Source organism: Hippopotamus amphibius, chromosome 12 (assembly GCF_030028045.1).
Source record: "Hippopotamus amphibius kiboko isolate mHipAmp2 chromosome 12, mHipAmp2.hap2, whole genome shotgun sequence".
NCBI classification, from domain to species: domain Eukaryota; kingdom Metazoa; phylum Chordata; class Mammalia; order Artiodactyla; family Hippopotamidae; genus Hippopotamus; species Hippopotamus amphibius.
The window spans coordinates 97,258,119-97,279,006 of record NC_080197.1 but is presented as its reverse complement, the minus strand read 5'-3'; the positions used below and the strand labels follow the sequence as shown (position 1 = coordinate 97,279,006).

Here is a 20,888-nt window from a genome sequence, read left to right as displayed (position 1 = left end):
GTGGAAATGGTCAACCTACCTGAGAAAGAGTTCAGAGTCATGATCCTAAAAATGCTCAACTTGGGAGGAAGGTAGATACACAGAGTGAGAAGTTAGAGATTTTCAACAAAGAGTTAGAAAATATAAAGGACAACCAAACAGAGATGAAGAGCACAATAACTGAAATGAAAAATACACTAGAAGGAATTAATGGTAGACTAAATGACAGACAAGTAGACAAGAACAGATCAGTGAGCTGGAAGATAAAGTGGTAGTAATTACTGCCACTGGAAAAAAAAAGAATGAAAAGAAATGAGGACAGTTTGAGAGACCTCTGGAACAACATCAAGCACACTAATATTTGCATTATAGGGGACCCAGAAAGCGAAGAAAGAGAGAAATGATCAAGAAAATATCTGAAACAATAACAGCTGAAAACTCTCCTAACTGGGAAAAAGAAACAGGCCCCAAGTCCAGGAAGCACAGAGAGTTCCATAAAGGATTAACTCAGAAATACAACAAGACACGTTGTAATCAAAATGACAAAAATCATAGATAAAGAAAGAATACTAAAAGCAGCAAAGGAAAAGCAACAAATAATATACTAGGGAACTCCCATAAGACTACCAACTGATGTTTAAGCAGAAACTCTGCAGACCATTCATTAGAGAAGACATGGAAGTGTCCATTGATGGATAAATGGATAAAAAAGATGTGATATACATACCACAATGAAATATTACTCAGCCAATGAAATATGTGATTTGCAGCAACATGGATGGACCTAGAGATTATCATACTAAGAGAAGTCAGACAGAGAAAAACAAATATGATATTATATTACATATATATTATATACATATATAATATAAATATATAGCTGAATCACTTTGCTGTACATCTGAAACTAACACAACATTGTAAATCAACTATATTTCAATGAAAATTTTTAAAAATCAAAGTGATGAAAGGGAAAAACCTACAACAAAGATTGCTCTACCCAGAAAGGCTCACATTCAAATTTGATGCAGAAGTCAAAAGCTTTACAGACAAGCAAAAGCCAAAAGAATTCAGTGCCACCAAACCAGCTTTACAAGAAATGTTAAAGGAACTTCTATAGGTGAAAAAGAAAAGGTCACAACTAGAAACGAGAAAACAACAAAATGGAAAAGCTCACTGGTAAAAGCAAACATACAAGAAAGATAGGAAATCACCCACACACTAAACTAATAAGGAGGTTAAAAGACAAAAGCAGTAAAAACACCAGTATCCATAATAAGCAGTTAAGGGATACACAAAACAATTAGATGTAAAATATGATATCAAAAACAGTAATCATGAGGGGAAGAAAGTACAGTGTAGGGTATTTAAAATGCATTTGAAATTAAGAGATCAGCAACTTAAAACAATCTTGTTTATATATAAACTACTACATAAAAACTACATGGTAATAGCAAACCAAAAATCTATAATAGATATATCCACAAAAAGGAAAAAGGATTCCAAACATAACACTGAAGATAGTCATCAAATCACAAGACAAGAAAACAAAAGAAAAAAAGGAGGAAAAATGACCAACAAAGACAAATCCAAAACAATTAAAATGGCAATAAGAACATAAATATCAATAATTGCCTTAAATGTAAATGGACTAAATATTCCAACCAAAAGACATAGACTAGCTGAACTGACACAAAAACAAGACCCATATATTTCCTGCCTACAAGAGACGCACTTCAGATCTAGAGACACACACAGACTAAATGTGAGGGGATGGAAAAAGTTATTACATGCACATGGAAATTAAAAGAAAGCCAGAGCAGCAATACTTATATCAGACAAAATAAAATAAAGACTGTTACAAAAGACAAAGCAGCTCACTATATAATGTTTAAGGGATCAACTGAAGAAGAAGATATGACAATTATAAACATATATGCAACCAACATAGGAGCACTTCAACATATAAAGAAAATGTTAACAGACATAAAAGGAGAAATTGACAGTAACACAACAAATGGTAAGGGACTTTAACAGCCCACTTACATCAATGGACAAATCATCCAGACATAAAAATCAATAAGGAAACACAGGCATTAAATGACATATTAGACCAAATGATCTTAATTGATATTTATAAAGTATTACCTCTGAAAGCAGCAAAATACACATTATTTTCAAGTGCACATGGAACATTCTCCAGGATAGAGCATGTGCTAGGCCACAAAATAAGGCATGGTAAATTTAAGAAAATCAAAATCATATCAAGCACCATTTCTGACAACAATACTATGAGACCAGAAATCAGGTACAAGAAAAAAATGCAAAAAACACAAACACATGGATGCTGAATATTATGCTGCTAAACAACCAATGGATCACTGAAGAAATCAAAGAGGAAATAAAAAAATACCTAGAGGCAAATGACAATGAAAACATGACAATCCAAAACACATGGGATGTAGCAAAAGCAGTTCTAAGAAGAAAGTTTACAGCAATACAATCTTACCTCAGGAAACAAGAAAAATCTCAAAGAACCAAACTTTACACCTAAAGCAACTAGAGAAAAAATTTAAAAAATTAAAAAAACAGAAAACATAGTAGAAGGAAGGAAATCATAAAGATCAGAGCAGAAATAAATGAAGTAAAGACTAAAACAAAAAAAGACAAGAATAGAAAAGATTAGTGAAACTAAAGGTTGGTTTTCTGAAAACATAAAATCAATAAACCTTCAGCCAGACTCATCAAGAAAAAGGGAGAGTGTCCAAACCATTAAAACCAGAAATGAAAAAGGAGACGTTACAACCAATACCACAGAAATAAAAAAGATCATAAGAAAACTACTACAAACAACTGCATGCCAATAAAACAGAAACCTAGAAAAAAATGGACAAATACTTAAAAACATACAATCTCCCAAGACTGAATCAGGAAGAAATAGAATATATGAACAGACCAATTACCAGTATTGAAATTAAATCAGTAATTAAGATATTCCCAACAAACAATAGTCCAGAACCAGATGACTTCACAGATGAATTCTACCAAACATTTAGAAAAGACTTACCACCCATCTTTCTCAAACTATCCCCCACCCCCCCAAAAAAAAATGCACAGAAAGAAATATTTGAGAACTCACTCAATGAGGCCACCATCACACTGATACCAAAACCAGACAAAGATATAGCAAAGGAAGAAAATTACAGAATAATATCACTAATGAAAATCAATGCAAAAATCCTCAAAAAAAATTAGCAAACAATTCCAACAATACATTAAAAGGATCATATACCATTATCAATGGGATTTATCCCAGAGATGCAAGCATTTTACAATATCCACAAATCAATCAATGTGATACACCCCATTAACAAACTGAAGAATAAAAACCATATGATCATCTCAGATACAGAAAAAGGTTTTCATAAAATTGAACATCAATTTATGATAAAAACTCTCCAGAATGTGGGAACAAAAGGAACATACACCAACATAATAAAGGCCATATATGAAAAACCCACAGCTAACATCATACTCAATGGTGAAAAGCTGAAAACATTCCCTCTAAGATCAGGAACAAGACAAGGTTGCCCATTCTCACCACTTTTCTTCAACATAGTTGTGGAAGTCCTAACCACACTAATCAGACAAGAAAAGCAAATAAAATGAATCCAAACTGGAAAGGAAGAAGTGAACTCTCACTGTTTGCAGATGATGATGCCAAAAGCTCAGCTTCTCTCTACACTGGTGCTGAATCAAATCTCAGAAACAGAGTTTTGGGTGAGGAAAAAAAGAACATTACTTTGCCAGGCAAAGGAGGACACAGCAGGCTCCTACCTCAAAAAACTATGTGTCCCCACTTGGAGAAGATAGTGAGAAGTTTTATAGTAATTGTTCATAGAGGGTGTGATCAGCTCATGGATATTCTTCTGATGGGTTGGTGGTGAGGTAAGTAGGCAACCTTCTGGTCCAACTGGTCTGGGGTCTATATGCTTGTGGGCAGCATACTACCATTAATCATTAACTTGTCACACATGGAGGGGGTTTCAGTATCTGCAAAAAAGCTCAAAGATATTGTTGTGTTTATCCATGTTGATAGGGAAACAGGAACCTTGCCCCTAGGCTGCTCTTGACTGTTTCTCCCTGGTCTCACAGCCCCTCCCTTCCCTAACTAACAACTGCTTGAATCTGCCCATTGGAACTCAGAGAAGGTCATGGAGGCTGAATGAAGGCTGTTTCCTGTAACAAAAGAAATGGAGGACACAGAAAGGCTTTGTGCCCAGAAGCCCCACAGGGCCCTTCTCAGTATCAATGACATGATATTATACATATAAAATACTAAGGATGCCACCAAAAAACAACTAGAGTTCATCAATGAATTCAATAAATTTGCAGGATACAAAATTAATATACAGAAATCTGTTGCATTTCCATACACTAACAACAAAATATCAGGAAGAGAAATCAAGGAAACAATCCTGTTTACCACTGCATGAAAAAGAATAAAATACCTAGGAATTAAACTATCCAAGGAGACAAATGACATGTACTCTGAAAACTATAAGATGCTGATGAAAGAAATTAAAGACAACAAAACAAATGGAAAGATAAACCATGTTCTTGGATTAGAAGAATCAATATTGTTAAAATGACCATACTACCCAAGGCAATCTACAGATTCAAAGCAATCCCTATCAAAATACCGATGGCATTTTTCACAGAATTAGAACAAAATATTTTAAGATTTGTATAGAAACAGAAAGGACTCTTGAGTAGCCAAGACAATCTTAAGAAAGCAAAACAGAGTTGGAGGAATTAGGCTCTCTGACTTCAGACTATACTACAAAGCTACAGTAATTAAAACAGTATGGTACTGGCACAAAAACAGAAATATAGATCAATGGAACAGGATAGAAAGCTCAGAAATAAACCCACAAACCTATGGTCAATAAATCCAGGACAAAGGAGGCAAGAATATACAATGGAGAAAAGACAGTCTCTTCTATAAGTTGTGCTGGGAAAATTCAACAGCTACATGTAAAAGAAATAAATTAGAACATTTTCTAACACCACATACAAAAATAAACTCAAAATGGGTTAAAGATCTAAATGTAAGACCGGATACTACAAAACTCCAAGAGGAAAACACAGACAGAACACTCTTACATAAATGGTGGCAATATTTTTTTTCAAACCATCTCCTAGAGTAATGGAAACAAGCAAAAATGAACTAATGGGACCTAATTAAATTTAACAGTTTTTGCACAGCAAAGGAAAACATAAACAAAATGAAAAGAACCTATGGAATGGGAGAAAATATTTGCAAACAGTGCTATAAACAAGGGCTTAATTTCTAAAATATACAAACAGCTCATATGGTTCAATATAAAAAAAAAATCAAGAAAGGGGCAGAAGCCCTTAATAGACATTTCTCCAAAGTAGACATACAGATAGCCAACAGCTACATGAAAAGATGCTCAATATCACTAATTATTAGAGAAATGCAAATCAAAACCACAATGAGGTATCACAATGGTCAGAATGGCCATTATCAAAAAGTCCACAAATAATAAATCCTGAAGAGGATGTGGAGAAAAGGGAACCCTCCTACACTATTGGTGGGAATGTAAATTTTACAGCCACTATGGAGTACAATATGGAAATTCCTCAAAAAACTAAAAATAGAGTTTCTATATGATTCAGCACTCCTACTCCTAAGCATATATCAGGAAAAGATGAAAACTCTAATTCAGAAAGATACATGTACCCAAATGTCCATAACAGCACTATCTGTTGATACAATAGCCTAGACACTGAAGCAACTTAAATGCCTGTCAACAGATGAATGGATAAAGAAGATGTGGTGTATATATATACAATGGAATATTACTCAGCTATAAGAATGAATGAAATATTGCCATTTGTAGCAACATGGATAGACTGAGAGATTATCATACTAAGTGAAATAAAGACAAATATCATACGATATCATTTACATGTGGAATCTAAAAAAAAAAATGATACAAATGAACTTACTTAAAAAACAGAAATAAAGTCTCAGACATAGAAAACAAATTTATGGGTACCAAAGGGGAAGGGGGGGGGATATAAATAAGGAGTTTGGGATTAACACATACACACTACTATATATAAAACAGATCAACAACAAGGACCTACTATACAGCACAGGGAACTATACCTAATACAATAACCTATAATGGAAAATAATCTGAAAAAGAATAGATATATATATATATATATATATATATATATATGTGTATAATTGAATCACTTTGCTGTACACCTGAAACTAGCATAACATTGTAAATCAACTGTACTTCAATTAAAAAAAAATAGTATAAACCTAAAAAAAAAAGAACTTAAGAGTGATGGAATATGGCTAATGGTCAGAAGCATACACCTAGGAATTAAATATGTATGGAGCAGCATCTCCATACATACCTTGCTCCACCCCACCCCCACCAGATGTGCAGCTTAGGCCAAATTACTTGAACTCTCTCTGAACTTCAATCTCTTCACCTATAAAACAGGACATAATATTACCTGCTTTACATAACTGTTGTAAGGATTGAATGAATTAGCATATATTAAGTGCTCTACACATTGTCTCACATAGATTTAGATATTGATGCAAATAAAATATATAGCAAATGTCCAAAGCTTTCGTGTTTCTTGGACTCATTAGTACAGCTTATATTTGAATAGCTTTACTGTCTAACAAATAGAAATATTACCCAGGGACTAGTCAATGATATTTTGTATCTTCAGAGTTACAGGAAATTATCTGATAACTCCCTCAGAATGTTTGGAGTATTATTCTTCACAGAATAAACTTGACAAAATGTCTCATGATTTGAAAAAGAATGCCTGGTACTTAATGTCCCTGGATGAAGAGGCATTAACATTAATGGTTGTCACAAGTTTGAAACTATTAAGGTATTGTATGTCAGGCAGTGAACAGTGGCCATTGGGGCAATGCAGCTTTTAAAGACATCTCATTTTATTACTGGCAATAAGTGCTTGCCCATTTTCAGCCTGTGTTTTCATCTACTTGGATATCGGTTTTATCCAAGGTCTGACACAAAAGACCTAACTAAATGCTAGCCCATTGATTTTACTGGTCAGATGTAAGAATGTGCTGGAATGTGCTTTCATTATAAAACTTTTGTTGTTAAACGCCACCTCCTGTCTGTCAAATCCTATTAGGTCCACATGTCTGATAGTGTGTGTTCCGGTGGGGGAGCTGTAGGGTAAAATCTGTAGAACTTGGGTATGCATTTCCAAATCTACACGCTTACAACCATTATTTTATTCTCTATCTCCTCCACATTGAGGTATTTGCCTGGACTACAATGTCTTTAACATGCCCCTTTATAAATGTAACTTTGCAATTCACGTTTCTACAACTTCCCAAATTGATTGCAATTATTCCAAAGTACTGGAATACAAGGACCCTCTCTTCTATATTACTTGTATGCCACATGGCACTATATTGATAATAAATTGAGAATAAGACTAAGTTATTAAGTCCTTTTATGTGACAGGCATGGTGCTGGGCATTTTATAACCTTTACTTCATTTACTTCCCCAATAATCCTATAAATTTGGTTTTTAAGTCATTTCCATTTTACTGATTAGGAAATGAGATTCCAAAAGCTGAACTAAGTTACCCAAAATAACATTACCAAAGGGGTAAAAATGGGATTTAAAGACATCTGTCTGACTCCTAATTCCATTTTCTTGCTGCCATACTCTGCTGCCCCAAATTCTCATTAATCTTTAAATGCAATTTACTCATGGGAATGCAAGTATTTATAAAGGTGCAGCCAGAAGTTTATACTTGACTCTGCTTGTGTAAAGAGGAATAGGGGGAAATAACCAAAACAAGCTATTAAAACCCCGTTGAGAAGATAGCTTATCAATAACATCAGCTCTAGAAAACTAACCCTAGGGAAAAAAGAATCACAGATGTTCTTAAGTGTTTGCAAATAAGAATGCTCATCTGAAGCATTATTTTGAACAATAACTTTTTGAAATAAATTTTGGAAAATAAGAGATAAGTTAAATAAATATGGTACACCCAAAAATGGACCAACAGACATGGAAGGTTATATTTGCAAAAACTAATGACATCTTCATGATATAATATTAATAGAAAAGTACAGAAGATAAGTTATATAGAATATAGTATGATCCCATTATACAATGTGTGTGAACTTACACACATACACGCAACTACACACACAGAAGGGGAGAGAGAGTATAAATGTGATGTTATAAATGAGACTATGTGGCTGAACCACAGTGGCTCCATTTTGTCAGTTCCATCTTAGGCTCCCAGGCCTACTCCCTTCCCTTACATCCACTGCACTTTATGGAGCTGCCTGCTTTGTTTTTCCTTCTCATTTTGGAGAATACTATTCAATATCTCTGCCTCCCAACAATTGGCAAGTCAGCCAGAAGACAGAAAATGAAACAGGTATGAGTAAAGCAACTGCGGCGAGGAAAAGCCCATAGTCAGCGATAGAAATCCCAGGATGGTCAGCCTCCCCCACGTGGGGAGATCTAGCCAAGTTTGGAAGGCTTCAGCCAGGCACATGAGTTTAGGGACACCCCAAAAACACCAAAAGGGTTGCTGGACATTCTAACCAAAACAACAGGGAAAAAGAAACTAAGGTGGAAAAGTAAGTGTTCTATGGCCTCTGCTTTGGGCCCTGAGACTGACACAGAAAATGAGCTCCAGCTCAGGCAGGGTCTAGAAAAATCTAAAGAGGCCCTGGCATTAGAATAAGATCTACAAGTTGCTTGTTCCTCTAGTTAGGATCTACTAGCCAAAAAGGTACAATAACAAGAACACCTGGAGGTCATGCTAAAATGACTAAAGTGGCTAAAATGCAGGGGCATTTCAAAAAGAATATTCTCAAAGTGAATACCATCATCTCACAGGAAGACTGGAATCCCAAATGGTGGGATCCAAGGTGTAATGATTCCTGAGTAGGGAGATATAACTGTTGAAGAGAAAGATGACCCAAGGGCTCACCCCCTCATTCAAACAAAGACTCAGGCAACCCGTGAAGAACTATTTACAGCAGGTATGATAATTGCATCTTACAGTCTTGCTCCTGGAGCTTGGAATGGCACCTTAATATCGGTCCTGGCACCTATGGTCAGTAAAGCATTAGCTCTGGTTGCTGCAGCTACAGATCTCAATGAAACAGAAAGAGTCCACCACCAAGGAAACAGAAAGGCAAACAAAAATAAAGAAATAAGGATGGGACAACAAAGGATGGAGAAAAAACAGAGAAAAGACCAACCTGTCTGACATGCAAACAACTTTGGCAGGATTTAGTAGTATCAAGGACTCTAAAGGAAGTCATTGATAAACAACCTAATTCAGTCCTGTTATCTCTATGGAAAGCCCTAACAAAAGGCAGTTCACTCCTCTGTCTACTGACCATAAATATGTGGCAATGGGTCCCAGTGTCCCACCACTAGAAGTAGAATTCCAGGGTTGATCCCCTACATGTGGAGGAACTAGGGGTTGGGACAATGCTGCCCTCTACTTTATGTGGTGGGAGGTGACTGGAGGCCCCAGGTGGAAATGATGATTTACTGGAGCCACACAAACAAACAGTCTTAGCACTGGTAGATACCAGAGCTGAGTATACGTTACTGCATGACAACCCTTCTAACTTTGGGGGAGAATATGCTCTATAGACAGACATGGGGGCCAAACTATTCGAGTTAGATACACCAGCTTATACCTCCAAATTGGCTGTTTGCCCCCTGCCTGTTCCTCATATACATCGACCCCATACCAGAATATATACTAGGTGCTGATGTTTCACAAGTCCTAGATTTGACCACCATTACTGGAGAGTTCTGCCTTCGCATCAGAGTGGTGAGACCCATGCTGGTGGGCCATGAAAGTGAACCCTTGTCCATTTGCCCTGCCAGACTCTTAATGTCAAAGAGTATAGGCTCCTGAGGGCTATAAGAAATGACTGCTACAGTTAAAGAACTAGAGAATATGAGAGTCATTAGATCCACCCACAGCCCCTAAAAGAGCCCATTGTGGCCAGTAAAATAGCCTAATGGGACTGTTGACCAAAAAGAATCACATAAAGTGGTTCCTCCCATCCATGTGGAGGTCTCCAATATTGCTACTATTTCAGAACATCTCTCCTCTGCACTGAAAACTTTCCAGTGTGTACTTGACCTGGGTAACCCCTTTCCCAACATTCTTTTGGGTGCTAGCTCGCAAGATCAATTTGCCTTCACCCGAGATGGAAGGAAATGGACCTTTCAGGTCTTGCCTCGGGGTTGTTTATACTCCTGCCATTTGCCACAGTTTAGTCGCTCTGGACCTAGAAATCTGGTGAAAGCCTCACCCTGCGTGGGAATCATCTCATTAGATTGATGACATTATGTTAACCTATGGTGACTGGTCCCTGCTCTCCCGAACTGCTGCCTCTTTACAGACACATTTACAGAACCGAGGATGGGAAGCAAACCCTGACAAGGTCCAGGGACCTGGGCAGTCAGTAAAGTTTTGGGGAGTTATCTGGTCAGGTAAGACAGAGGTCATCCGGGCCTCGGTTATTGATAAAATCCAAGCTTTGGCCATGCCAGTTGGCCAAGGAATTACAATCCTTTCTGGGGTCATTAGATTACTGTCATCCTTTCATACTGCATTTGGCACAAATAACATGGCCCCTATAGTACTCTCTGGTTAGAAAGGGACAAAAATGGGATTAGGATATCCACCATCAGAAAGCCTTTGAAAAGGCCGAAATTGTACTAAAACAGGTTCAGGCTTTGGGGGTACTTATATGGGATGCTGCCTGTGGATTAGATATTAACTCATACATGGAAGGTTTTGGCTAGGGCCTGTGGCAAAGGCAGGAAGGGAAATGCATCTCACTGGGATTTTAGTCTCAGTTGTGAAAGGGATCCTATTGAAAAACAGCCCCTTGTAGTTTACGTAGCCCTGCAGCAAACAGAGGGCCTCACCATGGATTTACCAGCATCTGTTTGAACATCCCTCCTAGTAAGGGAATGGGTTGAGAACATGCTCCTTAAACCAAAACGTGCCTGTGCCCAAGTAAGCACACTGCAAAAGTGGCAGTCATACCTGCGACAAGGTAATGTGCACAGTTCAAGCCTGCTGTCCAAGGAATTGCACGCTCTCCTTGGGCCAGTGTCATGTGATTCCAGACATGGCCCGGTCAGATACCACCCATCGCTCCCCCTCTCAGCCAAGTCAAAGAGGGAACTTGGACTCCCCTCCTGAGACATGGTTCCCCAATGGCAATACCCCTACTGGGCCCACTTCAGTGGTTTGCCTGGATTTCCACGTCATTTGGTTCGAAGAAGGCACTAAGCACAGCAGTCAACGGGCGGAACTGAGGTAGTATAGATTATGATCACTCATGAATCTATGCCCCTCTACACCGCCACAGACTAGTGGGCCGTGTGGAAAGGACTGACCGTGTGGATGCCACAATGGCATCAGGAAAGCTGGACCATCTTGGGATGGCCGTTGGGGAGCTGACCTACGGAGGGACATGTGGGATGTGTGCACACAACCCAAGGTAAGGCACGTCTCTGCACATCCTCCAACTACACTGCCTGGGAACCACGAAGCAGACACCCTCGCGAAGAAGGGAGCTTCCTCCTGAAAGAGTTACAGACTCCCTCGGATGTGGCCGAGTGGCTTCACTGAAAACCAGGACAGACACTGAGGCCCCAAAACCACCTGGGAGATAGCCAAGAGGTCACACCTCCCCATCAAATACACTGACTGGCAGGAAGTTGATAGGGACTGCCCCCACCGTAGCCTGTGGCGACAACCTCTGAGACATACCCCTGGTCACATCAGACAAGCCACTAGCCCAGTGACCAGATGGTAAGTAGACTATACCAGCCCCCTGCCCTTACCAGAAGGACACAAGTACACATTGACCTGTGTGCACAGAGACCTGACTGATACAAGCCTTTCCCAGTAAAAGGGCCAATCAAACAGCCACTATCAGGGGCTTGACCAAGTTGCAAAGTATGTACTGGGTCCCCGTTCACATAGATAGCAACCAAGGGACCCATTTCACTGGACATGATGTAAAAGAATGGGCTGAAGCCCATGAGACTTTATGGACCTTCCATCTGCCATATAACCCAACAGCCACAGGGCTGGTAGAAAGAATGAACAGGTTACTGAAAGAGACACTGAAGAAGCTTTCTCTAGACAGGTCTTTAAGAGGATGTTCTCCCTCACTACTGGAGGCCATTTGGCTGTTAAACACTGACCCCACAGCAGGCCACATGTCTGCTTATGAAAGACTGACTATGTCTGCTCTGCCAACGAGGCACTTTATGGAGTTGCCTGCTTCATTTTTCAGTCTCAAAGTTCTTTCTCCGTTCAGAGCATATATTATTCAATATCTCTGCCTCCCAAAAGAGAGAAACAAACTCAATGTATACACTGCATACAGTGGGATGAAACAGTGGGTGATTTTTATTCCGCACTTAAATCTATTTGTAATTACTATGTGCTTAATTAATGTAACAAGCAGTGTTTTAACTCATGTAGATGTATTAGCTTACGTAACCCTCAAAACCAAAATAAGAGGTAGGGGCTATTGCTACCCCCACTCCACAAATGAAGAAATTGAGGAACAGAGATTAAGTACCTTTCCAAGGTTTCACAGCTGGCAAGTGTGAGAGCTGGTCTAGTTCCACACTCAAGCTCCTCAAGGCTAAGCAAACTGGCTCTAATAAGCAAGCATTATTATTATAAAACAGGCTAACAAATGAATAAAACCCTTTTGAAAGGAATTGTTTTTCTTCTCTGACTTGAGTAAACTCAAACACGGAATTCAGGCTTCTGACTGTTATGCCACAAACAGCATACCTAAAAGGGCACAGCTTTAACACCCTCTCCCATGGGGCCCTGCTTTGTGAATTGCTTCTAGACTCACATTTTCCACATGACAAGGCTGCTGTGAACACCCCAAATGCTAAAAAAAAAAAAAAAAAAAAAAAAAAAGCAGGGCAGACCAAACTATTGGTAGAACAACAACATGACTAAAGCTTTTCTCTGTTAAGACATACCTGGGCAACTCCCATATTGAGACTTCAAAATCACTGTCCAAAAATGCCCCTAGGACAAATTTCTCTGAAATTCTGGGGTTAAGACAATCCCACAAAAGCACTATCTGGTGACTATAATTTTGAACCACAGGACCTCAGGAATTGCCATGCCATAACTTGACCTTGGGTTTACTTGTCACATGCCTCATTAATAGGATAATAGGCGTTCTAATTTCCCTAGCTTATAGTAACTTTATAATTTATCAGCATCACTTGAAAACCTACTTACAGGCTTACGTCAAACATTCTGTCTGACAAAAGAAGTGTGTCTAAGAGGTAAATTAATGTGGACTGGGGTGGAGCCACCAACTGTGTTTGACCACTTTGATTCTCTCTCACCATAGATATTCAGGACAGCATCAGTATCTGTTTCAAACTGGACCGCTTCCCACTGGACCAATCGGATTCTGTCTCTTGGAATCTGAATTTGCTTTCCCCAGTGGTCAATTAATCACTAAATGAGCTGGAACTGTAACACATAAATCTGCAAAGTACATTCCACTAGTGGATGGAAAAATTTAAAAAATCTTCAAAGTAAAAGAAGAATGAAGATGTGAAAAGGACCACATGAAAAGAAAACAAAGAAAGGAAGAAGTATTCAATCATTATCTTGTTTCATTGACAACATACCTGCAGACTACCAAAATCATTCATGTATTATAAAAGATCACACAACCCCATTTATTATAGTAAAAAAATAAATCCAGAGACATCTGAACTTGACACACCATTTCTAATTGTGACACTCTAACAGCAGCAATAATTTTCCTCTGTACATGCTTTATCTTTTACAAAAGGCCTATAACAGTGATGTACAAGTATGTTTCACAACAGGTTTTCCCTCAAAAAGCTGAATGCATGTGTGTGTTGTGTGTACATAATTTATTATAAATTTTACTGATATAAAGTATGTGTAGCTGAGCACACAATTAACAAATAATAAAATGTATATAATATCTTTATTGTAAATTCTACAGTCAATTGATTCCCACAGAATGTCTTATATGTAGACAACAACAAAACAATAAATCAAACCCTGATCTGCAGTGTTTGCCACTTTCCGTGATATAAATATTCCCACCACAGTCAATTTCAAGCTACCAAATGTGATGTCAGGGAACATGGATTGAGATGAGATGAGCAGTAGCACATAACTGCATAATATTTTCAACCCACAGATTAAAAAAATAGAGCACAGAAAAGAATCTAGATAATAATAAAATGTAGTTACTAAAATAATCAGGAAGTAATAACTTTTGAGTGTCTTAACTTTGTTTTTCATATAATTTATTTAATTTTAGCCTTATATAACTTAAATTTTTAATAATCACTTTCTTTAACCACAGGCACACGAATCCCTGTTTCAATCCCATTTAAGCCAGTTCCAGCATGCCACTGAAAAGTTTACTCCTAACACCTTATTGAGGCAGGTATTACGAATCCAAACCAAGTAACTACAGTCACACGGTCATTAACTCATCAAACTAGTAGATTAAAATTTTTAGAGTATAGGGAAATGGTACAAAATTTCCAATTTCAGACACCATGAGGTGTCTGAGGAGCCAGCAGTGCCAGGAGAGCCTAACAACATTGTGTCAGCGTGTGCTGGAGTGGGTGGTGCAAACTGAGAACAAATCACTAATGGCCTTATTCAAAGCAAAGAGAAACTTCTGTCTACCACTCCCATGATACTAGGTTTGGAGCTGATTTATTCATAGATTTGTTCATTCCACCATTTTTTTTAATTTAATGTATATAACCAGCACATGATCAACTTGTTAAAAGTACAGATTCCCAGAACTCAGTCCCAGAGATTTTCATGCAATAGATCTGGTGTGGGGCCTAGGAGTTTGTATTTTAACAGGCAAACGCCTCTCCCCATGTGGATGATTCATTCAGATAATTACAGCATCCAGCATTTACTATTTATTCTGTGCCAAGTTCAGAACGTATGGACACAAACCATACAAAACTTGTCCTCAAGGAGATTACAGAGACCAAGAATTATAACTATGATATTGGTACCTACCAGCTGTTTTGAGAATACAGCAAAATCCAGCTTGGGAGAGGAGTCATGAGAGAAAATGATGTTTGATCTGAGCCTTGAAGAAGAACAAGCTAATCAAGAAAAGAAGGGGAAGAGAGGAAGGGATGTTCAGGGTAGAGAACAGCATGTGCACAGCTACACAGGCAAAGAGAGTTTGGTCCAGTAGGACAATAGCACATGCTTTGGGACTGTACCTCTTATTAGTGTTCTGTACCCACATTTATCGGGCACCAGTTTTCACATATAGTAAGCATTTCTCTGTTAGACTATGTTCAGTCACAGAATTCATGCGAGGAGTGGTGGGAGATCAGGAAAGACTGTTATAGCCCGGTCAGGAAGTGCTTTTTAGAATTCCTAGTACAAAGTAAGCACTCATTACTTTTCCACTTTGTATTCTTCCTTCCACACTAGACTTTAAAATTAGTTTTATCACCATTACAGGATTATTGCTTTGAAAGGATTTACATGTGATACCTAACCTACAAAGTCTAGAAATATAGACTGCTCTCCTTGCTTTATATACTCGATAAGCTAATTCCTCAATCAGAGAAAATGACAAAATTCATCAAAACACTATGTGAGAAATAGTGTAACAAACCAAGACCCCAGGGAAAACAGTTAATTACTGCATATTATTTTACTCATTGGTTTTACCTTATTCTGTATTAATCTGTTTTCAGAATAAAACAGGAATGTTATGAATGCTACCTTATGTTTCTAATGTTGTATCATTTCAGCTGCAGACATTTTAATTAGGTAACCCAATAATCTAAAAATCTTAAATGTTAAAAAATTAATATAATTTTAAAAATGAATGCAAGAAGAGCTAAATAATGAGTAGAAAGTAAGTCAAAGAGTAGGAGCTTATCTCTGCATAAATGGAGCTAGAACAGTGTACTTGTCATTCTAACAAACCAACTTTTAGCTACTAAACTGCACATATATTGCCCTTTCTCTCACACAAACCATGCCAATCTGTCTTGTCTCCTCTCAAGCCCCATATCCTCTTTGTAGCATATTCCAAATACTCTGTTCCACAATGATCTCCTCCCTCCCTGTGCATGAACCTCATCTTTGGATTTAGTCCTATGTTATCATGTGTTATATAATATTATATTTGTCTCCCAACCAGATTTTACGCTTTCAGAGAACTTCTCTTGGATTTTTCATGGAGCACCGCATAGGGCTAAACGTATAAGACACTCAAACACTTTCATAAGTGAATAGACTAAATGATTTCCATGAATTATATTTAGTTCCTAGCTTCAACTGCTGATTTTCTCACCTCCCTCAAAACGAACATGCAAAAATCATAAAACTTTTTAAAAGTCTTAGACTGGACACAGTGAAAGGAGGTTATCAAAAGGGTTGTCAGCAAATCATGAGAAGTCTTCACTATGAAAAGGCAAGGTAATTCTTTGCTCTGCTTGCCCATAGTAAGGCTAACGGGCCTACAACTGCCTTGCTGCTAAGTAAAATCCCCACAAACAACCTAGGAAATAGGCTCTTTCTATATATCAAAGAAGAAAGAGAAAGAGGGAACAGGTATCCCAAGGCAGCCTCTATCCTTGTATTCTTTAACCAATTCATTGAAGTTCAAACGGGAAGGCCTATTTTCAGAATTCCATAGCTGAATCATATAATACATCTATTCAATAAATATTATTTTCAATATCATAATAACTAACATTTTAACACTTTCTTTTGTGTCATACATTGTGTTAGTATCATTCAGATATCATTTATTAAACTCTGTTAACACCCTATATAAGATAAATACGATAATTATCTTCATTTTGCACATTAGAAAGCTTAAAGATTTGCTCCCAGGTAGCAACACAAGTGAGTCACAAAGCCAGAATATATAACCAGGTCTCTTATGCCAAAGCCCGAAGGACACCACATCTATCATTACAAGATTTGATTATCAACAATATAGGTGGGCTTCCTAGGTGGCGCAGTGGTTAAGAATCCGCCTGCCAATGCAGAGGTCACGGGTTCGATCCCAGCTCCAGGAAGATCCCACATGCCGCGGAGCAACTAAGCCCGTGTGCCACAAAAAAATAAAAATAAATAAATAAAAGCACTTTAAAAAAAAAAAAAAAAACAATATAGGTACTACAAGTACTTGGGTTCTCTTTTAGAAATTTTTTTTTTCTATTTGAACATTTACAAATTAAAAGCAATACAGGAAATCAATGGCATTTTAAAAAGGCTGAAACAAGGGGATCTCCAGGTTCTGAGATAGCAAGCCGAAAGAAACTGGCTTAAAGCCAATTGACTTCAGGATTCCCAGCACCACATCAACAGCAAATAAGCATTGGGGGGGGGGGGGGGAGGATGGTTAAATATGGACCTTATTGACAGAAAGACCAGCTAAGATATAATTTCCCCATCACCCCTAAAGAGCTTATGGGAAATTCAGATTTAATTTACATTTGTATTCATTCCACGTACGGGCCACATGCCATTCAGACACGCAGGATGTTCAGCAGAGAATAAGAACTCTAGAAAATGTTGGTATTGCAGGACTTTAGGCCATGCATTATCTGTATACCTTAATAACCGCCCTCTAGCATCCAAAGCCAGCTTCAGAGAAAAGAAAAAGGCCTAGAAATTAATGTCTAAAAAGAATTTCCCATACAATTTCACTTGTTCAAGTGACAGAAATCTCAGGCAGCACTTAAAGGAATGACCACAATAAGGCAAGAGCTTAACATTAGCAATCACTATCAGAATTACTGTGTGTGGTCTGAGGTCAGCCTTAGGAGGAAGCAGGCACTCACCGGATATAGTTTCAGGGATAGCTGAAGGCCATCTATCCCCTATTCCCCTAATACCTCGGGGGAGGGGAGTGTTGGTGCTTCAATTTCCATCAAAATAATAATAATAATTCCTTTGGCTTTTAGACAGTCTTGTGACAATGCAAAATTAAATACCGTTGAGTTGATAGCATTTTAAGACTCGGGACTGATTTACATCGAAGATTACCCATGTTTATCAAATTTCTTCAAGATTTCTTCTTTTTTGTAAAAAAAGGGGGGGGGCAGAATTGAGGGCATTAAAAACAAGTGAAAAGTGGACAGATAAGAGTTTTCCACTGAGAAATATCAAAGTATGCAAACAAGGGAGTGGACTCGAGTCAGTACTATAATTTGCAAGTTCTCTCTCTCCTGTTGCCATTACAAATTTAGCGTAGTCTGCCCATCTTCTCAAAATCTTCTGAGATACAGCAATTATGCTGCTTTATTTACAAGAAAACTGACCCAAAGAACGTCAGACAAAGGAATTTGAAATATACAGCAGAGTGTAGCTTGTTACATGCACTCAAATATACTCACTTTCAGGCAAAAAGTCGTGACTTCCCACAATTTAGGTAAAGCTGCAGCCAAAATCTCTACCTAGCAGGCCAAAGCCAAAAAGCCCAGAAGGGGGCGGGGGCGGGGGCGGGAAGCCAGCTGGATGGCGCCAGGAAGTGGGTGGGGAGGAAGCTGCTGGGTTTGGAGCCAACTGTGCCGACAGAGACAGCAGGTTTGCACACGCCTAGCAGAGGGAGTCCTGGGTCACTGCGCGCATTGGTCACACGCGCTTTTGGCAATGCTGTGCCCTTCGGTTCCTGTCATAACCCAACCCCACAGCTCTGGTTTGGGACGTGAAAAAGGGCTTGTAAAGTGGGCGGCGGCCAGGGGTTCCTGCCGCTGAGTCACAGCCCAGCCAACTTTTACAGCATTTCCCAGGAAGAAAATAAAGTCTCCGTCCGTAGCCCATCACTCGCTCCTAGTTCCGGCTCTCGGCTCTGTCACTCGACCCGGAGGTGACTCGAGACCCATAACTGGGCTATTTCCCACTCATCGCGCAACTTCTCACCCGCGCAAAGCCTCGGGGTACCCCGAGCACTTGCCTAGCGCTACCGCCCGGCTAGATGGGAGAGCAGAAGAAAGGAGGGGGAAAGGCTGCGTCCTCACCTGCAGGACACGGACACCTCCACTCGTGTGGCCGGGATGGCTGCGCTCAGCTGGTTTAAATCCCCGAGGCCAGCGGTGCTGGTGTAGCGGCTGTCCATCGCGGGGGCAGGCGCCGCGGACTTGTCTGGCGCCCACATCCAGAGCTCCGGCCGACTGAAGGCTCCTAGCCCAGCTCCCGACTAGGAGGTTGGGGGTTGAGGGTGGAGGCAGAGGAAGGAGGCGGAGGCAGCTCGCGGGGAGGGGGAGGGAGGGAGAGGCGGACCTCCGCGCAAAGCCGCGAGGGAACGGCGAGCCAGGCCCGCACGATCTGAAGCTACCGGGGAAGTGGCGCACGGGGCCCTCGGCTTCCCTGCCCCCTCCTTGCAGGCAGCAGCCCCAGCTGAGGACACTCCGCTATCCTTTCCTGGCTCCCAGCGCCAGGCTCCGCGGAGCCGCCAGGCAGCCTGGCGGGGTAGGTGGCATCAGACCCAGACCCCAACCGTCTAGTAGAGCAAGCCCAGGCCGGCCAGGCGAGCGGTTAGGGTTTTGTCTCCGCCTGTTCACACCCACGCGCGTTCCTAAATCCCGCATCACAAGCACACCCGTTCGCAACCAGCGGTGAACGATCCTCACCTCGCCCTCGGAGTCCGCGGAGGTCCCTCCCACTATGCCTACTCCCCGCTTCTGGACTGTCCACCCTCGGCCACTTAAGGGTTGGGGACGAGGAGACGGACTTGGGGACGATCTCCAACCTTCTGTTAGCAGTAGTAACGTAACATCAATATATGGAACACAATGGGAGCAGCGTGGACCTAAGGTAGAGAGGGGAAAAAAACTACTTGGGATTTAAGGGAGCCATCTGGTTTCCCTTTTCCTTCCGTTCTTCGGAACATGGGGGTCTAATGGTGACACTCCTTCTGCCGTCGGGGCTCTTCTGCGCCCCCTCGTTTGTTACGCTCTAAAGCCTGGAAGTCACAAGCACAACACAGAGCTCCCGCCCTCCAAATTCCCACCTGGCAAGACCGGAATGAACCTGGACGGGTAAAAGCAGAACGGAGCCGGAGGGAGCGCCACGTTTGGGAAACTGGATTCTGGGGCAGCCAGACTTGTGCCAGGATGCAGAAGCTGCAAAAGCCACGGGAGGTACCTGCCGCTCCACCCCCCTCCCTCCCCCTCCCTTTGCACCGACCTTTATTATAGGCACCCTCCCCTCCAGCGTCACCCGAGCGCCAGCGGGTCCCGGGACGCTCACCACCGGGGGGAGACAGAGATCAAGAAGCGGGATGTCGCGGGGGGGCGGGAAGGGCGGGGCGTGGGTATCAACCTTCCTTTAAAGCGCGGAGCCCTGAGAGGCCACCTGGCAAGACTAACTTAGGGAGGAACCGTTTTCGTGATTGAGGACCTGCCCTACGTTGTAACATTTTAATATACTTGGAGCCACCTGCCTAGAGAATCTATAGAACTGCAGGTGAGGATGTGTGGGCGCGATCTTGAGGCTTTGCGCTGCCAGGAATCCTTCCCACGTCTCATTCTTGGTTTCCTTTCCTAATCTCCCCACCCACCACTTGTCATCCTTTAGTCTAGAATTCTCTGTTTCTCTTCCCCTTTCCCTATTTGGAAATGTCCTAAAACTCCAGGCATTTCGATTATGCTGCCCAAAATTAGTTTGGGGGAAGAGACCTGCATATATTTTTTAAGTTAACCATACTTTTATTTTACAGAAGCCTACTGAGGAAATAAAAGTAAGA

General features: G+C 40.3%; 1 protein-coding gene across 2 annotated transcripts in view; it reads right to left on the bottom strand.

The window, feature by feature from the left end:
* Positions 1 to 20,268, bottom strand: part of CPNE8 (copine 8) — a 267,432-nt gene extending 247,164 nt beyond the window's left edge. Inside the window, exons 1-3 of one of the 2 annotated variants that reach the window (XM_057700921.1) lie at positions 20,154 to 20,268; positions 19,774 to 19,952; positions 19,162 to 19,340 (exon numbers count right to left, since the gene is read on the bottom strand). In XM_057700921.1, coding sequence (XP_057556904.1) covers positions 19,162 to 19,298 — 137 coding nt within the window. In that variant the 5' untranslated portion in view covers positions 19,299 to 19,340; positions 19,774 to 19,952; positions 20,154 to 20,268. Of the gene's footprint in view, positions 1 to 19,161; positions 19,742 to 19,773; positions 19,953 to 20,153 lie in introns of those variants that run through there. The other variant, XM_057700922.1, reaches the window with a different exon arrangement.
* Positions 20,269 to 20,888: the final 620 nt, after the last annotated feature.